The sequence below is a fragment of the Heterodontus francisci genome, chromosome 20, assembly GCF_036365525.1.
Source record: "Heterodontus francisci isolate sHetFra1 chromosome 20, sHetFra1.hap1, whole genome shotgun sequence".
Classification (NCBI taxonomy): Eukaryota; Metazoa; Chordata; class Chondrichthyes; order Heterodontiformes; family Heterodontidae; genus Heterodontus; species Heterodontus francisci.
In genome coordinates, this window is record NC_090390.1 from 68,208,009 (window position 1) to 68,225,750 (window position 17,742).

General features: G+C 43.0%; 1 protein-coding gene across 1 annotated transcript in view; it reads right to left on the reverse strand.

The window, feature by feature from the left end:
• Nucleotides 1-17,742, reverse strand: part of pdzd8 (PDZ domain containing 8) — a 230,369-nt gene that overhangs the window by 131,225 nt on the left and 81,402 nt on the right. The window contains exon 2 of the mRNA XM_068052980.1: nt 4,237-4,359. Within this exon, the coding sequence (XP_067909081.1) occupies nt 4,237-4,359 (123 nt within the window). The remainder of the gene's footprint in view (nt 1-4,236; nt 4,360-17,742) is intronic.

Below are 17,742 nucleotides of genomic sequence, written 5' to 3' on the forward strand. Positions count from 1 at the left end.
AGCTCCATCATAACCTCCTTGCTCTTATATTCTATGCCTCAGCTAATAAAGACAAGTATGATATATGCCTTCCTAACCACCTTATCTACCTGTTCTGCTGCCTTCAGTGATCTATGGACAAGGACACCAAGGTCCCTCTGTACTTCCTAGGGTCCTACCATCCTTGTTAGTCCTCCCAAAATGCATCAACTCACACTTCTCAGAATTAAATTCCATTTGCCACAGCTTCACCCATCTTACCAGCACATCTATATCGTCCTGTAATCTGAGGCTATTCTCTTCACTATTTACAACACCACCCATTTTCGTGTCATCTGCGAACTTACTGATTATATCTCCTATATTCACATCTAAATCATTAATGTAAATTGGTCTGCTATATTTGCAGGAAATACATTCAGCTTGAATCACTTGGATTTACAGTTAAATGATGTCATCAACTATGACCTTGTGTGGATTGTTCACTGGATTTAGTTTTCAATAATTTTGAACTTGTGATTTAGACTGGACACACTGTGTAGCGGGATGGGGAGGAGAGTGGGGTAAAGACCTGTAAAATCTGGTGTACAAGCCACACCTTCCAACTCAGCTTTATCTGTAAATACAGGGGAACAGCTTTAACCAAAATGACACTGCAAAATAGAAGGATTGCTGAGAGTCTTGACTTAAATTTAGGAGAGTGTTATGATACAAAACTCAGGCCTGGGATAATTCTGTAATTTATGGTATAATTAAATTATTCTGCATTTTTACAATTAACATTTTCTTTATTCACTCAACACCAGTATCATCTAGTGTTAGCATTCTAGCTTTACATTTTGCTCAGGAATAGGGGTGAACCAATTATAGTGCATCTACCTGCCAGGTGTCAGTTGTACCAGGGACAGGATGCCATAATAAAAACTACTCCCCTTACAGCATTGGCAGGAATAACCAGTTCCAGACTTCAGCATTCTGCCTTAGACACAAGACTTCAATTTATTTATTTTTAACTCCTTGATCTCCTGTGGCTTTGCACAGAGGAAGACAGGACAAAATAGCAGGGGTGGGGGGGGGGAGGCGGGGGCGAAGAAGATGGAAGTAGGGGAAAAGTAGAGAAATGGAATGGGGAAGGCAGACAGTGAAGCAAGGGGGACGTAGGCTGAGGAAGGGGATTAGAGTAAGGAGAGGGAGGAGGTGGGGGAAGGGGAGAGGGGACAGGGGAGCAAGAGGGTAGAAAAAGAAGGTTGAAGAGGGGAGAGGAGGGGAGCAGGTGGCATGGGAAGAAAAAAGGGATGGTAGGAAGGGGAGAGGTTATGAGGAAGCGATCGAGAGGATGCAGGTGAATGGCGAAGACGGGGGGGGGGGCAAGGAATTGACACCGACTTATTCTAAAAGGGTTAATACCTACTAAAAAGCAGAAAGAAAATTTCAGGCAAATGCATTGTGTTTGTGTGCTCAGATCCACAATATTATCTCAAAACCAAGGAATTTTACTAAAACACATGAATTGTAGCTGCAAACATTTGCTATGTCTAAACAGTCCTCGATCAACCATTTTAAAATTAAATTTGTGGTATAATTTTATTGCTGGTTCATATAGTCTGTGGTGGACTGAAAGTGGCAAATGTGGTGCCTGAGAAAACATGAGGTGTTCAGGGTCTAGCGTCAATAAATAATGGGACATATTCCAGATGTTCATTGCCAGCATGCTAGGATCCAAGTCTTTGGCAAAGGAACCAAGAGACAGCTAATAAGCAATAAATTCTGTCGAAAGGGAACTGGGTGATGTAAGGAGTTAGACACTCGCCTCTCACCTTCAGGACCTGATTTCAAATAGAGCTTGGACTGATGGGATACAAGTTTCTTCTGGTTTCTAGTTGCAACTCTTCTGTGTAAAATGCATTTTGGGCAGTCTCAAATGAGCTTGGGGCATACACCACAAATCTGTCCCCAATGTGGTACTAATTTGCTGAATCTTGCTCAATAGAGGCCACAGTAATCTTCTCAGACCATTTCACGGACAGTGTTCCTAGTTCTGATCACTGAAATAGTTGGAAATAGTTAAGTATTGGAATGCACTGCCTGAGAGTGTGGTGGAGGCAGATTTAATCAAGGCCTTCAAAAGAGAATTGGATAATTAACTGAACAGAAAAAAAATGTGCAGGGCCACGGAGAAAAGGCGGGGGGAGTGGGACTAGGTGAGTCGCTCTTGCAGAGAGCTGGCACCGACACAATGGGCCGAATGGTTACAGCATAGAGAGAGACCATTCTATGATTCTATATGTGCCACAAGGCTCCCAGAGATCTAAGTTATGAAGCAAGACTACAGAAAGTCAAGACTTTCAGACTGAAAAGGAGACATCTGGCATGTGATCACATAGAAATATATAAGATTCCAATTATATTAAAAAGATAAATCTGGAAAATTACTTAAAATTATATTACAAGTATACTGAAAAGGAAAACAGCTTCAAACAAGTAAAAGGCAAATTTAGTACCAATAGCATGATACCCTGAAATAATTTAAGCACCAACTAGACAATGCAACACTAAGACTTCAAGGTCAGTCTGGATAGATAAATGAAGATGTGCTAATGGTTTACCTTATCCATGACTATCTTATGATCTCACTTTGGAAATGGAAAAATAACACATTTGTGCAATAAGGAGGACTTTTCTATGAATGGATCTGAGAGGTATTGTTGGGGCAGAATAGAGGAGTTACCCTGCATCTGGTTGTGCTTTGATGTTGATAATGAATGACTGAAATGGGAATGAAAGAATGAATTTGCACATATGCAGCACCTTTCACGACTTCTAGAGATCCCCAAGTACTTCACAACCAAGAAAGTGCTTTTGATTTTCAGTCACTGTTGCAATATCAGGAAATGCAGCAACCAATTTGTGCACAGCAAGCTCCCGCATTGAGCAGTGGGATAAATGACCAGACAATCTGTTTTCTTACTGATATTGGATGAGGGATAAATGTTGACCAGAACACCAGCAGAACTCCCCTACTCTAGTTTCATGGGTTCTTTTTGCATCCACCCGAGGTGGTCAGCACTCCCTCAGTACTGCACTGAAGTGTCAGCCTAGATCATTTACTCAAATTTATGGAATGGGGCTTGAACCTTTCTGACTCAGACGAGCAGTTACCATTGAGCAAAGGCTCTGAGTTTAATTCCCCCACACCTTGGCCGGGAATTTGTTGAGCTCCTGACGTCGGGCTCCGTGGCAGGAGTGGGAGCCGGAAGATCGCAGCGGCCTGCCACGGAGCCCCGATGCCGGGATTGCTGGGCCTGATCTTTCCGACGGCAGCGAGGCTCCGTGGTGGTCCCCCTGCTGCTCGGCGACAGGACCCAACTTTAAATGTTTAAATAAAGGAAATGAATTTAAATACCATTCACTGCAATCTTACCGGCTGTCCGGGATTTTCCGTGCAACGGGTGGCACTCACATGCTTTCACTTTCCAGTCCCGGGAAAGCTGGCAACATCACTGTGGGGAAGGAGGGAACCCAGCATTTGTTGTGTAGTTGGGGGGGTGGAGTCAACTCTGCACTTTGTGTAGTTGGCAGTGGGGGATGGTCAAATCTTCAATACAAGTGTGTTGGGCGGGGGGGGGGGGGGGAGAAAACGGGGCAGCCATTTATATTCATTGTATCGGAGGGGGGCGTTACAGGTCAGAAACTTATTTACAAGGGAGTTTGGGGGTACAGGGATCAACTGTGCAGGTCTGGCAGCCCTTTAAAAATGGTGCCAGTGCCTGCGCAGTGGCAGCTGACACCGTTCACAGTGTCGCAAAGCTCACCCTCGCCACATGATGGGGAGGGTGGGGTGGACTGCCCTGCATATTTAAATGAGCCACTGTGCGCCAGATGACAGCCGCATGGCGGTGCACCGCCCATCCACGCGAAACGCCATTTTTAATCGCCCACTGCCACTCCCGGCAACGGGGAAACAAAAATCATCCCCTTGAGTTGAAACTTTGTCCATTAAGTTTTGAACATAAAAAACTGAAGGCAAGTAAATCCAAGAATGAAAAAGTAAACATCAAGACAATTAGGGAAAAATAAGAAAGTAGACTGTTGAAAAATGTTGAAAACAGCATGGGGAATTTATAAAAGAAAAAAAATTTAAAGGAAAAACAGAAGCAAAAACAATGCCATTAAATGGATAAGCTTGACCTCACTGAAGGACAAAGTATTGATTAACAAAATACAATATATTTTCCTTTCTATCCATGGCCTACATACCTGCTGCATTCAACAACCGTGACCTTTAGGCGTCCTTCGACAATGTTTGAATCTTGAATGTAAAAGTCACAGTTTTCGGCATTTACTGTTGGAAGAACTTGGTATGGAAAGAATGGTTTGTACCTGAAATGCAAAAGAAAAAAAATATTGGTGTTTTCTTTTAAACATTACTTTGTTTTTATATTGTTCATCTTTAATTATAAAGCAGTCATCACAGTCAAGCCTTCATTCACTATGCTCAGTTAATAAAATTGCATTTTTAATGGGCACAGATGAACAATACCATGAGGTATCACTCCCATTTTGAACAAGGATAACCACCACATAATACAAGTTGGGGAATATGCCCTGAGGTTGATGTCATTGCTGCTTTCGACACTTTGCTGCATCCAACTATAAATTTTTAGCTAACGAATGCAACACTTTATAATTGAGTCAGGCCCACGCTGCTCATTAATCGAGAATGCTCATGACATAACATTAAATATACAACTACTTGCATAACAGCAATGCTTCTTCATAGTATTTTCACAAATGGTCGATACAGAGTTTATCCAGTGAACAGCTAAATCTTAAAGATCAGGTATTTTTCAGTTTCAGTCCCGAGCAGATTGCAAACACCTATGGGGTATTACAATGAACCTCGTTGCCCTGGATTAGAGTCATCGAGTCATAGAGTCATACAGCACCGAAACAGGCCCTTTGGCCCATCGTGTCTGTGCTGGCCATCAAGCACCTATCTAATCCCATTTTCCAGCACTTGGCCCATATTGTTGCATACTATGGCATTTCAAGTGCTCATTTAAATACTTCTTAAATGTTGTGAGGGTTCCTGCCTCTACCACCTCTTCAGGCAGTGTGTTCCTTATTCCAACTTTGGTTCTGTCTTCACAAAGGAGGACACAAATATCATACCAGAAATGTTGGGGAACACAGGGCTTAGTGAGAGAGAGGAACTGAAGGAAATCAGTATTGGTAGAGAAATGGTGTTGGCCAATAAATCCCTAGGGCCTGATGGTATGCATCCCAGAGTGCTTAAGGAAGTGGCTCTAGAAATAGTGGATGCATTGGTGGTCATCTTCCAAGATTATATGGACTCTGGAACAGTTCCTACAGATTGAAGGGTAGCTAATGTAACCCCACTACTTAAAAAGGGAGGTAGAGAGAAAGCAGGGAATTATAGACCAGTAGTGGGGAAAATTCTAGAGTCCATTATCAAAGATTTTATAGCAGAGCACTTGGAGAACAGTAGTAGAATTGGACAGAGTCAGCATGGATTTACGAAAGGGAAATCACGCTTGACAAGTCTACTAGAATTCTCCGAGGATGTAACTAGTAGAGTTGATGAGGGGCAACCAGTTTATGTGGTTTATTTGGACTTTCAGATGGCTTTCGACAAAATTCCACATAAGAGATTAGCGTGTAAAATTAAAGCGCATGGGATTGGGGGTAGTGTATTGCAATGGATAGAAAATTAGTTGGCGGACAGGAAACAAACAACAGAGATAAATGAGTCTTTTTCCGAATGGCAGGCAGTGACTAGTGGGCTACCAAAGGGATCAGTGCTAGGACCCCAGCTATTCACAATATACATTAATGATTTAGATGAAGAAACTAAATGTAATATCTCCAAATTTGCAGATGACACAAAACTGGGTGGGAGGGTGAGTTGTGAAGAGGATGCAGAGAGGCTTCAGGGTGATTTTGACAAGTTGAGTGAGTGGGCTAATGCATGGCAGATGCAGTATAATGTGGATAAATGTGAGGTTATCCACTTTGGTAGCAAAAACAGAAAGGCAGATTATCTGAACGACTATAAACTGAGAGAGGGGAATATGCAGCGAGACCTGGGTGTTCTCGTACACCAGTCGCTGAAGATAAGCATGTAGGCGCAACAGATGGTAAAAAAGGCAAATGGTATGTTGGCCTTCATAGCGAGAGGATTCAAGTACAGAAGTAGGGATGTCTTGCTGCAATTATACAGGGCCTTGGTGAGGCCACACCTGGAATATTGTGTGCAGTTTTGGTCTCCTTATCTGAGGGAGGATGTTCTTGCAATAGGGGGAGTGCAGTGACGGTTTACCAGACTGATTCCTGGGATGGCGGGACTGACATATGAGGAGAGATTGAGTCAGTTAGGATTATATTCGCTGGAGTTCAGAAGAATGAGGGGGATCTAATAGAAACCTATAAAATTCTAACAGGACTTGACAGGGTAGATGCAGGAAGGATGTTCCCGATGGTGGGGGAGTCCAGAACCAGGGGTCATAATCTAAGGATACGGGGTAAACCGTTCAGGACTGAGATGAGGACAAGTTTCTTCACCCAGAGAGTGGTGAGCCTGTGGAATTCCCTATCACAGAAAGCAGTTGAGGCCAAAACATTGTATGTTTTCAAGAAGGAGTTAGGTATAGCTCTTGGGTCTAAATGGATCAAAGGGTATGGGGCGAAAGCGGGAACAGGTTACGGAGTTGGATGATCAGCCATGATCATAATGAACGGCGGAGCAGGCTCGAAGGGCCGAATGGCATACTCCTGCTCCTATTTTTTGTGTGTCTATGTTTAACCACCCTCTGGGTGAAAATTTCTTCCTCAAATCCCCTGCCCCTTACTTTAAGTCTATGCCCCCTGGTTATTGACCACTCTGCTAAGGGAAAAAGTTTCTTCATAGCTACCCGATCTATGACCCTCATAATTTTGTATACCTCAATCAGGTCCCCCCTCAGCCTTCTCTACTCCAAGGAAAACAACGTAGCCTATCCAGTCTCTCTTCATAGCTGAAATGCTCCAGCCCAGGCAACATCCTGGTGAATCTCCTCTCTACCCTCTCCAGTGCAATCACATCCTTCCTATAGTGTGGTGCCCAGAACTGTACACAGTACTCCAACTGTGGCCTAACTAGCGTTTTATACAGCTCCATTATAACCTCCCTGCTCTCATATTCTGTGCCTCGGCTAATAAAGGCAAGAATCCCACATGCCTTCCTAACCACCTTATCTACCCGTGCTGCTGCCTTCAGTGATCGATGGACAAGTACACCAAGGTCCCACTGACCTTCTTAGGGTCCTACCACCCATTGTATATTCCCTTGCCTTGTTAATCCTCCCAAAATGCATCACCTCACACTTCTCAGGATTAAATCCCATTTGCCACTGCCCTGCCATTTTACCAGCCCATCTATATCACCCTGTAATCTAAGGCTTTCCTCCTCACTATTTACGACACCACCAATTTTCATGTCATCTGCGAAGTTACTGATCATACCACCTGTACTCACATATAAATTATCAATGCACACTACTAGTCAGGGCAATGGCAGGAAAACCCTGTTGGTAGGACATGTCCGTGGTCATTGGCACTTACAGAATTGAGCAGGGTTATGATATCTTGTCCCATAGATCCAACAGTGTTTGAAACACATTCTTTGCTGCATAATTCAATGCTGATACCAAAAAGCATACACACATTTACAAACAATACTACTGTGCTGTGTGACTGAGGTAAAATGCAACTACAAGAGCCAGAATACAAATCAACCTACAAAATAAAAAGTGTTTTTATTTTCACATTCAGTCACAATTGTGTTATCCAACAGTCCTACCTGAATTATCCCCATTTGTTCTGCACTGGCAGTGACTGTAGATCCTCTGTTTCACCATTGGATGTCACTTTCAGACCTTTGTGCAAATATAATTGAATTCTAACTTTTTTATATATATATATATATAAATTTATCAAGGATCTTTACACCCAGATGAGCATTTAGATTAATGAAATGTGGCACTTCAATCTAATCATTCATGCTGAAAATCAATTTAAATTACAAAGATACACAAAGCCTATGGTTAGAGTATGAGAAATGACGTCCATACTGCTCTGACAAGATTCAATTTGTAGAGAAATAAAAATCTAAAAGAATGAAGCCTCCTCTTTTATTACTCTGGATCAGCAATTCTATTCATACAGTTATGATCAGGTGAGGAGGGGTCTCAAGGCTCCCCTCTTGTCCTTCTCCTTGTTTGACCGCAACAAGGTTTATTCCTTTTTAAAACCGTGGATGTGCTTATCACTTTTGTGAGTGTTTTACCTTTTTCCTTTGTTGTGATCGTAAAAGAACCAATCGTATAGGTTTTCTTGAGTTTAAACAAGAAAGAGGTGAGTTTATTAACAGATGCATTCTGATGAAAGGTCATTGACCTGAAACATTAACTCTGCTTCTCTTTCCACAGATGCTGCCAGACCTGCTGAGTATTTCCAGCACTTTCTGCTTTTACAATGGACAGGCAGGTGGATGGAATCACTGGAATGGGTACAAAACTTGTGGTGGATGATGAAGAAAATGGCTTGAGTTTTCCCAATGATTAACTGGTGAACATTATGGCTAATGCTTGACTGGATATTAAACAAGCAGCCTGGCAACGGAGATAGTATGATGACGGAGAGATAGAACTAGGGTGCTGTCAGCGTACATATCGAAGCAGACTCCGTATCTAAGAATTATGTCATTAAAAGGCATATAAATGAGGAAGAGGAGATGGACTCGAGGTAATGGCACTGGTGGGAAAGAAACTCTGGTGATGACTGAACAACCTTCACTGTTAACAATCTTACATACCTCTTTATCATCATCTCTTGGATGTCTCCTTTCAATCTGAAAAGCCCCAGCCTCTCTAGACTTGCCTCATAACCTATCCCTCTGATACTGGAGATCAGCCTTGAGCCACTTCCCTGTGCTGCCTTCTCCATTTGAAGGTCTCGTTTTCTGGCAACTGGAATTGGATACAGTATTCAAGATGTGGTTTGACCAGAACACTATACAGTTCGATCACTACCTCCTACAGCTTATATCTTACTGTTTGATCTATATGCTTCATCATCATATTAGCTTTGTTAATTGCTGCTCTGCATTGATGGGACACGTTTAGTGCCATCATTTGCTATTTCAACATGATTCATTGAGTCCGCACGTCATCCATTTTTCCTTTCTTCTCTGTCACTGTTCTGACCACTTCATACATTTTGTACAACTCATTCTAATAGTTTCTGAGCTGTTTCTCCCAATTCCGCCTCTCCTCTTAGTTTGATATCATCTGCAAATGTTACCACTTTGCACTGAGTTTATGAATCTGGGTCATTTGTGTAAATTAGGAACAGCAGCAGCCCCAACAATTGAGCAATGAAGTAACATAGCTATGAAACAAATTTCATTTATATAGTGCCTTTAATGTAGGAAAACACCCCAAAGTTTACTCATTCGTTTACATAAGTGACTGAAATGGTTTGAAACATAAATATTATGAGCATTGTCTTGAAAGGAACACAGCCAACATCAGCACATGAAAATAACAGAAGTCCATGATAAACAAAGCCAGTTAGCCCCTGTAAACTCATTTTTCACTGAGAAATGCTGAACACTTTGGCTCGGTTTATGGTAATTCTCAGATATTTCAAGTTTAACATGAGGAAATAAAATCTCAATGAAAACACAAAACCATACAGATAAGAGTGATAACAATCCATGAGCATCTGTGCTTGGGAGGTTACTCAAGGACGACTGCTCGCATTGGCCAACAAAGGGGTGGGGCAAATATGAGACTGTCCAAATCAGAACATGAGCATGTATAATATTTTTGGGTTCTACACAATCACCATTTGATTAAGTTTTCTTTAGTCATCAAAAACAGAATTTAAAAATAGTTACCTGGAACATATCAGAAGTAAATACTTGGATAAGAATTCCTCAAAGTGTTACCTTATCTTTTAAAGCGTTTATTTGCCAAGTGAAGAAATCACAGACCTACAAAGGCGATTTATGCGAAGTGGTCATTAATCTGACCAAAATAAACTGGTTGCTGCCATTTTTCTGCACTGCAGGAATTAATCTTGTTTGTTAACGAGAGGTCCACCATTTACCGGATTTCACTTGCGCACACAGTTCAAGCACACACTCTTATAGTCTATTAAAAATGACTTAACATTTATAGCACAGAACTTGCATTCCACTTCAGATTCATGTAATTCAAGGAACTGAGACACCTTTGTGGCAAGGAATTACATGTAGGCCATACGTTGCTTCATGCACGGCGACTGGCACACCCACTCATTTCCCTAGGTGATACTAACTGATTCACACCCTGGACCAGATAGATCCATATTCATTAAAGTCAGGTTCTCTTTCGCATTAAACGAACCACCAATTCCCAGGTTATCTTTTGCATATCTAAAAAGTAATCTGCACCTTTGTACACTTACTCATCATAAGTCATTGTTGCACCAGGAGTCAATGATGTGTGTTTGATATCATAGTGGAGGGGGCAGGGGGAGACAAAAAGAGAGGCTATAAATATAAGACAGTCACTGATAAATCCAATACAGAATTGAGCAGGACCTTCTTTGCCCAAAGAGTGGTTAGAATGTGGAACTCATTACCAAAGGGAATAGTTGAGACGAAAGCATAATTGCATTTAAGGGGAAGCTAGACAAACAAGTGAGGGAGAAAGGAATTGAAAGCTATGTTGATAGAGTTAGGTGAAGAAGGGTGGAAGGAGGGTCATGTAGAACATACACAATGGCAGTAGGGCTGAATAGCCTACTTCTGCACTGTACATTCTATGTAACCCCAGTAGAACAGCAATTTTCTACATATGTATTAGGAAGCTTTGCTGAGTGGAGACTGCTCTGCAATCAAATCCCAAGAGTTTGTTCTCACAAAGGCAAATCTCATTTGTTAAAAGATCTTGAAATCAAAGACTAGTCTGAAGTGTATAACCTTGTAATGGAAATGCATATACAACACTGTTCTGTTGCTCTTTTTCACAACAAAGGAAAGTGAATATTTTCAAAGATCTGCCGTTCCCAGCTAATATTTGAAACAACCTGCCATACAACTGCAAGTCTAAAATGCAAACGTCTGATAAGCTGATTTACTGTCATGGGAATTCAAACAATCTGAAACCCAAACCTCGTGTTGGGAAGCCGGGATGAGGGAAGTAGGGAGAGGGAGGGAGCAAAAGATATCAAAAACACTCGGGCAAAATCTATTCTTCTGCTCCTGCAATATTACCTCCCTCGTTTAATAAAATATTTACCTCCAAACAGTGAGAACTCTGGGCTAGGAAGCATAAAAAATAAATCAGCAACAGTTCCTTGTTCTGACCATTTTCCACTCACCCTTGCTGGAAATAGTGACACATGAACGATGAGTCAGCATTCTTCTTCTTCTTCTTTGGCCTCCTTGTCTCGAAAGACAATGGGTAAGCGCCTGGAGGTGGTCAGTGGTTTGTGCAGCAGCACCTGGAGTGGCTATAAAGGCCAATTCTAGTGACAGACTCTTCCACAGGTGCTGCAGGTAAAATTGGTTGTCGGGGCTGTTACACAGTTGGCTCTCTCCTTGCGCTTCTGTCTTTTTTCCTGACAACTGCTAAGTCTCTTTGACTCGCCACACTTTAGCCCCGCCTTTATGGTTGCCCGCCAGCTCTGGCGATCACGAGCAACTGACTCCCACGACTTGTGATCAATGTCACAGGACTTCATGTCACGTTTGCAGACGTCTTTAAAGCGGAGCCATGGACGGCCGGTGGGTCCGATGCCAGCGATGAGCTCGCTGTACAATGCGTCCTTGGGGATCCTGTCATCGTCCATGCGGCTCACATGGCCAAGCCATCTCAGGCGCTGCTGGCTTAGTAGGGTGTATATGCTGGGTATGTTGGCCACCTCGAGGACTTCTGTGTTGGAGATACGGTCCTGCCACCTGATGCCAAGGATTTTCAGGAGGCAGCGAAGATGGAATGAATTGAGACGTCGCTCTTGGCTGACATACGTTGTCCGGGCCTCGCTGCTGTAGAGCAAGGTACTGAGGACACAGGCTTGATACACTTGACTTTTGTGTACTGTGTCAGTGCGCCATTTTCCCACAGTCTCTTGGCCAGTCTGGACATAGCATGTGAATGCATGTGAGAGCAGCAGGGAGAAGATGATCGCAAACAGTGTAGGTGCGAGAACACAGCCCTGTTTCACACCACTCAGGATTGGAAAGGGGTCTGATGAGGTGCCGCTATGCTGAATTGTGCCTTTCATATTGTCATGGAATGAGGTGATGATACTTAGTAGCTTTGGTGGGCATCCAATCTTTTCTAGTTGTCTGAAGAGACCACTTCTGCTGAAGAGGTCAAAGGCTTTGGTGAGATCAATGAAAGCAACGTAGAGAGGCATCTGTTGTTCACGGCATTTCTCCTGTAGCTGGCGAAGGGAGAACAGCATGTCAATGGTGGATCTCTCTGCTCGAAAGCCACCCTGTGCCTCAGGGTAGACACGCTCAGCCAGCTTCTGGAGCCTGTTTAAAGCAACACGAGCGAAGACTTTCCCCACTATGCTGAGCAGGGAGATTCCACGGTAGTTGTTGCAGTCACCGCAGTCACCCTTGTTCTTAAAGAGGGTGATGATATTGGCATCGCGCATGTCCTCAGCCCAGCACAGGCAAAGCAGTTCGTGCAGTGCTGAAAGTATAGCAGGCTTGGCACTCTTGATTTCAGGGGTAATGCCGTCCTTCCCAGGGGCTTTTCTGCTGGCTAGAGAATCAATGGCATCACTGAGTTCCGATTTTGTTGGTTGTACATCCAGCTCATCCATGACTGGCAGAGACAGGGTTGCATTGAGGGCGGTCTCAGTGACAACATTTTCCCTGGAGTACAGTTCTAGGTAGTGTTCCACCCAGCAGTCCATTTGCTTGCGTTGGTCAGTGATCGTGTCCCCTGTTTTAGATTTGAGGGGGGCAATCTTCTTGACGGTTGGCCCAAAAGCTCTCTTAATGCCATCATACATCCCTCTGATATTTCCTGTGTCAGAGGCTAGCTGAATATGACTGCATAGGTGTTGCCAGTAGTCATTTGTGCAGCGCTTCTGGCAGCTTTAAGTGCTATGGATGTTAACTCGCTGGGGGTTTTCTTGTAGTTCAGCAGTGCAATGCGCTTAGCGGCTACGACAGGTTCCAGCTCTTCAATGTGAGATTGAAACCAGTCTGCATTCCCCTTCACACAATTGCCATAGGTGGTCATTGCTGAGTCATAGATGGCGTCTCTGATGTGGGCCCACTTGGTCCCTGCATCCCCTGTGGGAGTGTTTTGGAGGGCTTCTTCAAGTGAATTTAGAAACTTGCGTAACAGCTGTGGATGAGAAATTCTGCTAGTGTTGATGTGCGGGCGGCCCTTCTGCTTGGAGTGATGCAGCTTCTTTGGTTTGAGGCTAACCTTGCTGCACACCAGGGAGTGGTCGGTGTCGCAGTCCGCACATACTCAGTTATAAAGTCGCCTATGGTTGCATAATCAGCCAAAACACACAAACACAGGTCAAACAGCATGACAAGATACCAGAGGACGGTTGCCTCCCTGGAACTGCCCTCCAGTATTAGTCAGTGTCTTTAGAAAAGCAAAAGAGAAACAGACAATAAGTCATCTTGAGAAACTCTACAAGAGAGCCAACGCCAGACTGCAATTAAAAGTTTAGGAAGAGCATTGGAATACAGTGAATATCCTTTTCCAGTTTGCTGCCATAGCTACACATCTGGGACAATCTTTATTGACTCTGGGACCAATAAAAGCACGAATAGCAAGTTTTAACTACTGGCTGTCAAGGCAATCTCATGGTTAGTTCGGGTGTTTGAACCTGCATGCTAGCACTTGGAAGTCCTTTTACAGGAATGAATGGTGGGTTTGTGCTTCAAAGTTTGCATATTGCTTTTATTGAGATCTGTACGTAGGAATAGGCCCTCGAATAGCTTTTAGGTTCTGTTGTAAACCTTGTGGAAGGCAGCTCAACCTGGTCTATAGAAAGCCTCTTACTGTAAGGCAGAGCTCTGTAGTTGCAGATTGATGCCAGGGCTCATTGCTGTAATCCTTGGAGAAGCAGGCTGACGTCATTTGCAACTCCTATGTCCAGATATAGGGAATCACGAGCATTTTAAGCTGCAGCTGAGTGGTTTCATAATATCCTGACTAATCCCGATTTAAACTTAATGGGATTTCCTCATTTCTACTATTAAATACTGACTAAATTTAGTCCTGTGAACCTAGCCCTTGTCCTCCACTATGCATTCAGACTCACTTCACCTGTTCGATGCCAATTTCCCTGCCCCAGTTAGATTTACACTTACTCTTGTCCAAGACTGGATGACAAATATCAATGGAAACAAGACCACAAGCTGAAGGAGCTTATCTTCTTCCCTTGGTTTCTTGACCATTTTCTCACGTAGGAAGACAGGTTTGTGCATCATTTTAAGTTGTTTTGGACATTATTTGGAGCTTCTGTTCTTCTGTCCGTTTTGGTAATACTAACAGAATTCACACATTGGTCCAGTCTAAGTACTGAGACACAGGTCCTGAATGCTTAATAAAAGGACTTTGTGCAGTAGCTGAAGATGCTGCTAAAAGTACTGACTAAATATGGGACAGGAATTCAAAATCTACCCTTTATCTAAATAAGTTGAGCTCACACACCATGGTGGGTGGGGGCCAAAAGCCACACATTATTGAAATGGCTTCTCACAGGACAATGATGAGAAGATAACTGGTGAAAGTAATAGGACTAGTGGGGCACCGCAGGGATTGGTGCTTGGACCCCAGCTATTCACAATATACATTAATGATTTAGATGAGGGAACTAAATGTAATATCTCCAAATTTGCAGATGACACAGAACTGGGTGGGAGGATGAGTTGTGAGGAGGATGCAGAGAGGCTTCAGGGTGATTTGGACAAGTTGAGTGAGTGGGCTAACGCATGGCAGATGCAGTATAATGTAGATAAATGTGAGGTTATCCACTTTGGTAGCAAAAACAGGAAGGCAGATTATCTGAACGGCTACAAACTGAGAGAGGGGAATATGCAGTGAGACCTGGGTGTTCTCGTACACCAGTCGCTGAAGGTAAGCATGCAGGTGCAACAGGCGGTAAAAAAAGGCAAATGGTATGTTGGCCTTCATAGCGAGAGGATTCGAGTACAGGAGCAGGGATGTCTTGCTGCAATTATACAGGGCTTTGGCGAGGCCACACCTGGAATATTGTGCGCAGTTTTGGTTTCCTTATCTGAGGAAGGACGTTCTTGCAAAAGAGGGAGTGCAGTGAAGGTTTACCAGACTGATTCCTGGGATGGTGGGACTGACGTATGAGGAGAGATTGAGTCGGTTAGGATTATATTCGCTGGAGTTCAGAAGAGTGAGGGGGATCTAATAGAAACGTATAAAATTCTAATAGGACTTGACAGGGTAGATGCAGGAAGGATGTTCCCGATGGTGGGGGAGTCCAGAACCAGGGGTCACAGTATAAGGATACGGGGTAAACCTTTCAGGACTGAGATGAGGAGAAATTTCTTCACCCAGAGAGTGGTGAGCCTGTGGAATTCGCTATCACAGAAAGCAGTTGAGGCCAAAACATTGTATATTTTCAAAAAGGAGTTAGATATAGCTCTTGGGTCTAAAGAGATCAAAGGGTATGGGGCGAAAGCAGGAACAGGCTACTGAGTTGGATGACTAAAATAAAAGCAAAATACTGCAGATGCTGGAAATCTGAAATAAAAACAGAAACGCTGGAAATACTCAGCAGGTCTGGCAGCATCTGTGGAGAGGGAAGCAGAGTTAATGAAGGGACCCACCCCGCTTTACTCGCTTATAACCGTTCACATTTCTAATATTTGCCAGTTCTGAAGAAGGGTCACTGACCTGAAACGTTAACTCTGCTTCTCTCTTCACAAATGCTGCCAGACCTGCTGAGTATTTCCAGCATTTCTTGTTTTTAGTACTGAGTTGAATGATCAGCCATGATCATAATGAATGGCGGAGCAGGCTCGAAGGGCCGCATGGCCTACTCCTGTTTCTATGACTGATTCAGACAGCTTGAAAAATCAACTACTGGTGCACCACCTAAATTTCATTGTGTGATTGGCCCTTCTCCAACCTGTTGGGCACAACCCACAACATCTGAAAGTTCTAACAATGTACTTGTTAACTTGTGGCATCTGTTTTGAAATAATAGAACACTTCCTTTGGTCTAGTATTACCACTGTGTCCAATCAATCATTCAGCCCAACAGACAATTTAACATTTTAAAAAGCTGAGTTACGCATATTTGCATGTCATGCAGCTACAGATTTCTAAATTATTGACCGACGTTTGGATTAATAGACATCTTGTAATCACTCCTGTGACAATTGATTTTGCTGTTATTATGCTTTAATCCTGCTCGTCATTGTTGAGCATCTGTAATTTGAGAAACTAAATCCTGTTCACAATTAGACCTTGCACAACAAAGTTTTGGTTATATAAAATCAGAAAGTGCTGGATACTCAGCATCTGTGGAGAGAGAAGCAGAGTTAACGTTTCAGGTGTGTGACCTTTCATCAGAACTGGCAAAGGTTAGAAAAGAATTAGGTTTTAAGCAAGTGAGGGGGGGGGGGGGGGGCGCGGTTTTGGTGGGGAAAGAGAACAAAAGGGAAGGTGTGTGATAGGGCAGAGGGCAGGAGAGCAGGAGATATTAAGTAACAAAGCTGTCCTGGGACAAAGGCAAAGAGCATGTTAATGCTTGTGGTGAAAGCCAAAGCATTAGCCCAGAGAGACTTTTGCTTTTATAAAAGTTTTGGTTGCTAACTTTGGACATTGGTTGAAGGTCAACAGCAAACAACTGGCTGAAAATGGTCAGTTATAGACAAAGTAAATTGTACTTTGCATCAACAATGCAAGAGGCTGTTTTCATGTCATGACAACATAAGAAAATACTGTTAAATCTAGAGCCATCACATTAAAATCTGGGAATTGATTTAAATGCCAAATTACAGAGGAAGGCTCTACTGGCTATTCACAAATGCTGAAAATATAACCAACATGCTGAGCACTAAGCTTGGCACATAGTGGTGAGTAGATAGCCACATGATTTGGTACTGTTGGCTCACAATATTCTGCATGAAATTAGGCAAAGTGAAAAGTCAGAACACCCAGCTAATATTGGGCCATGATGTTTTTCGAGAAAATGTTATGGTGCCACATTTTAAGTAAACTATTGCAATGAAAATTAAATACAATTTGGTGGACACTACTTAAGAATTAAAACTTCAAAGGGTGATCTGGTCTGTGCAGAAGTGCCAATTCAGAGGAAGCTGAGGGTGGAACTGTTATCACAATCGTAACTTTGAGGACGCAATGCACCCTCGACTTAAAATGCGTCACACGCTTCCAGAGTTTGATATATCAGCTAATGATTGCCTCAGGCTCATTGTTAGCTGACTTTTTGCTTTGCTGAATCATAGGTTCCACTTGGGAAGGGCTGTGAAGTAGGTCCAGTCAGAATATGGCAGCTGCAATCATTCACACCACACTAGACTGGATAGCACATCACACCTTAGGATAGAATCAGGGACAGGGGCTGGTTTCACACTCTTTTTCCCTGTAAAGATCAACTCCAAGATTCTTCTAAATTAGGATCACATGGAAAAATGTCTGCCAATTAATATATTCACGCCTCACA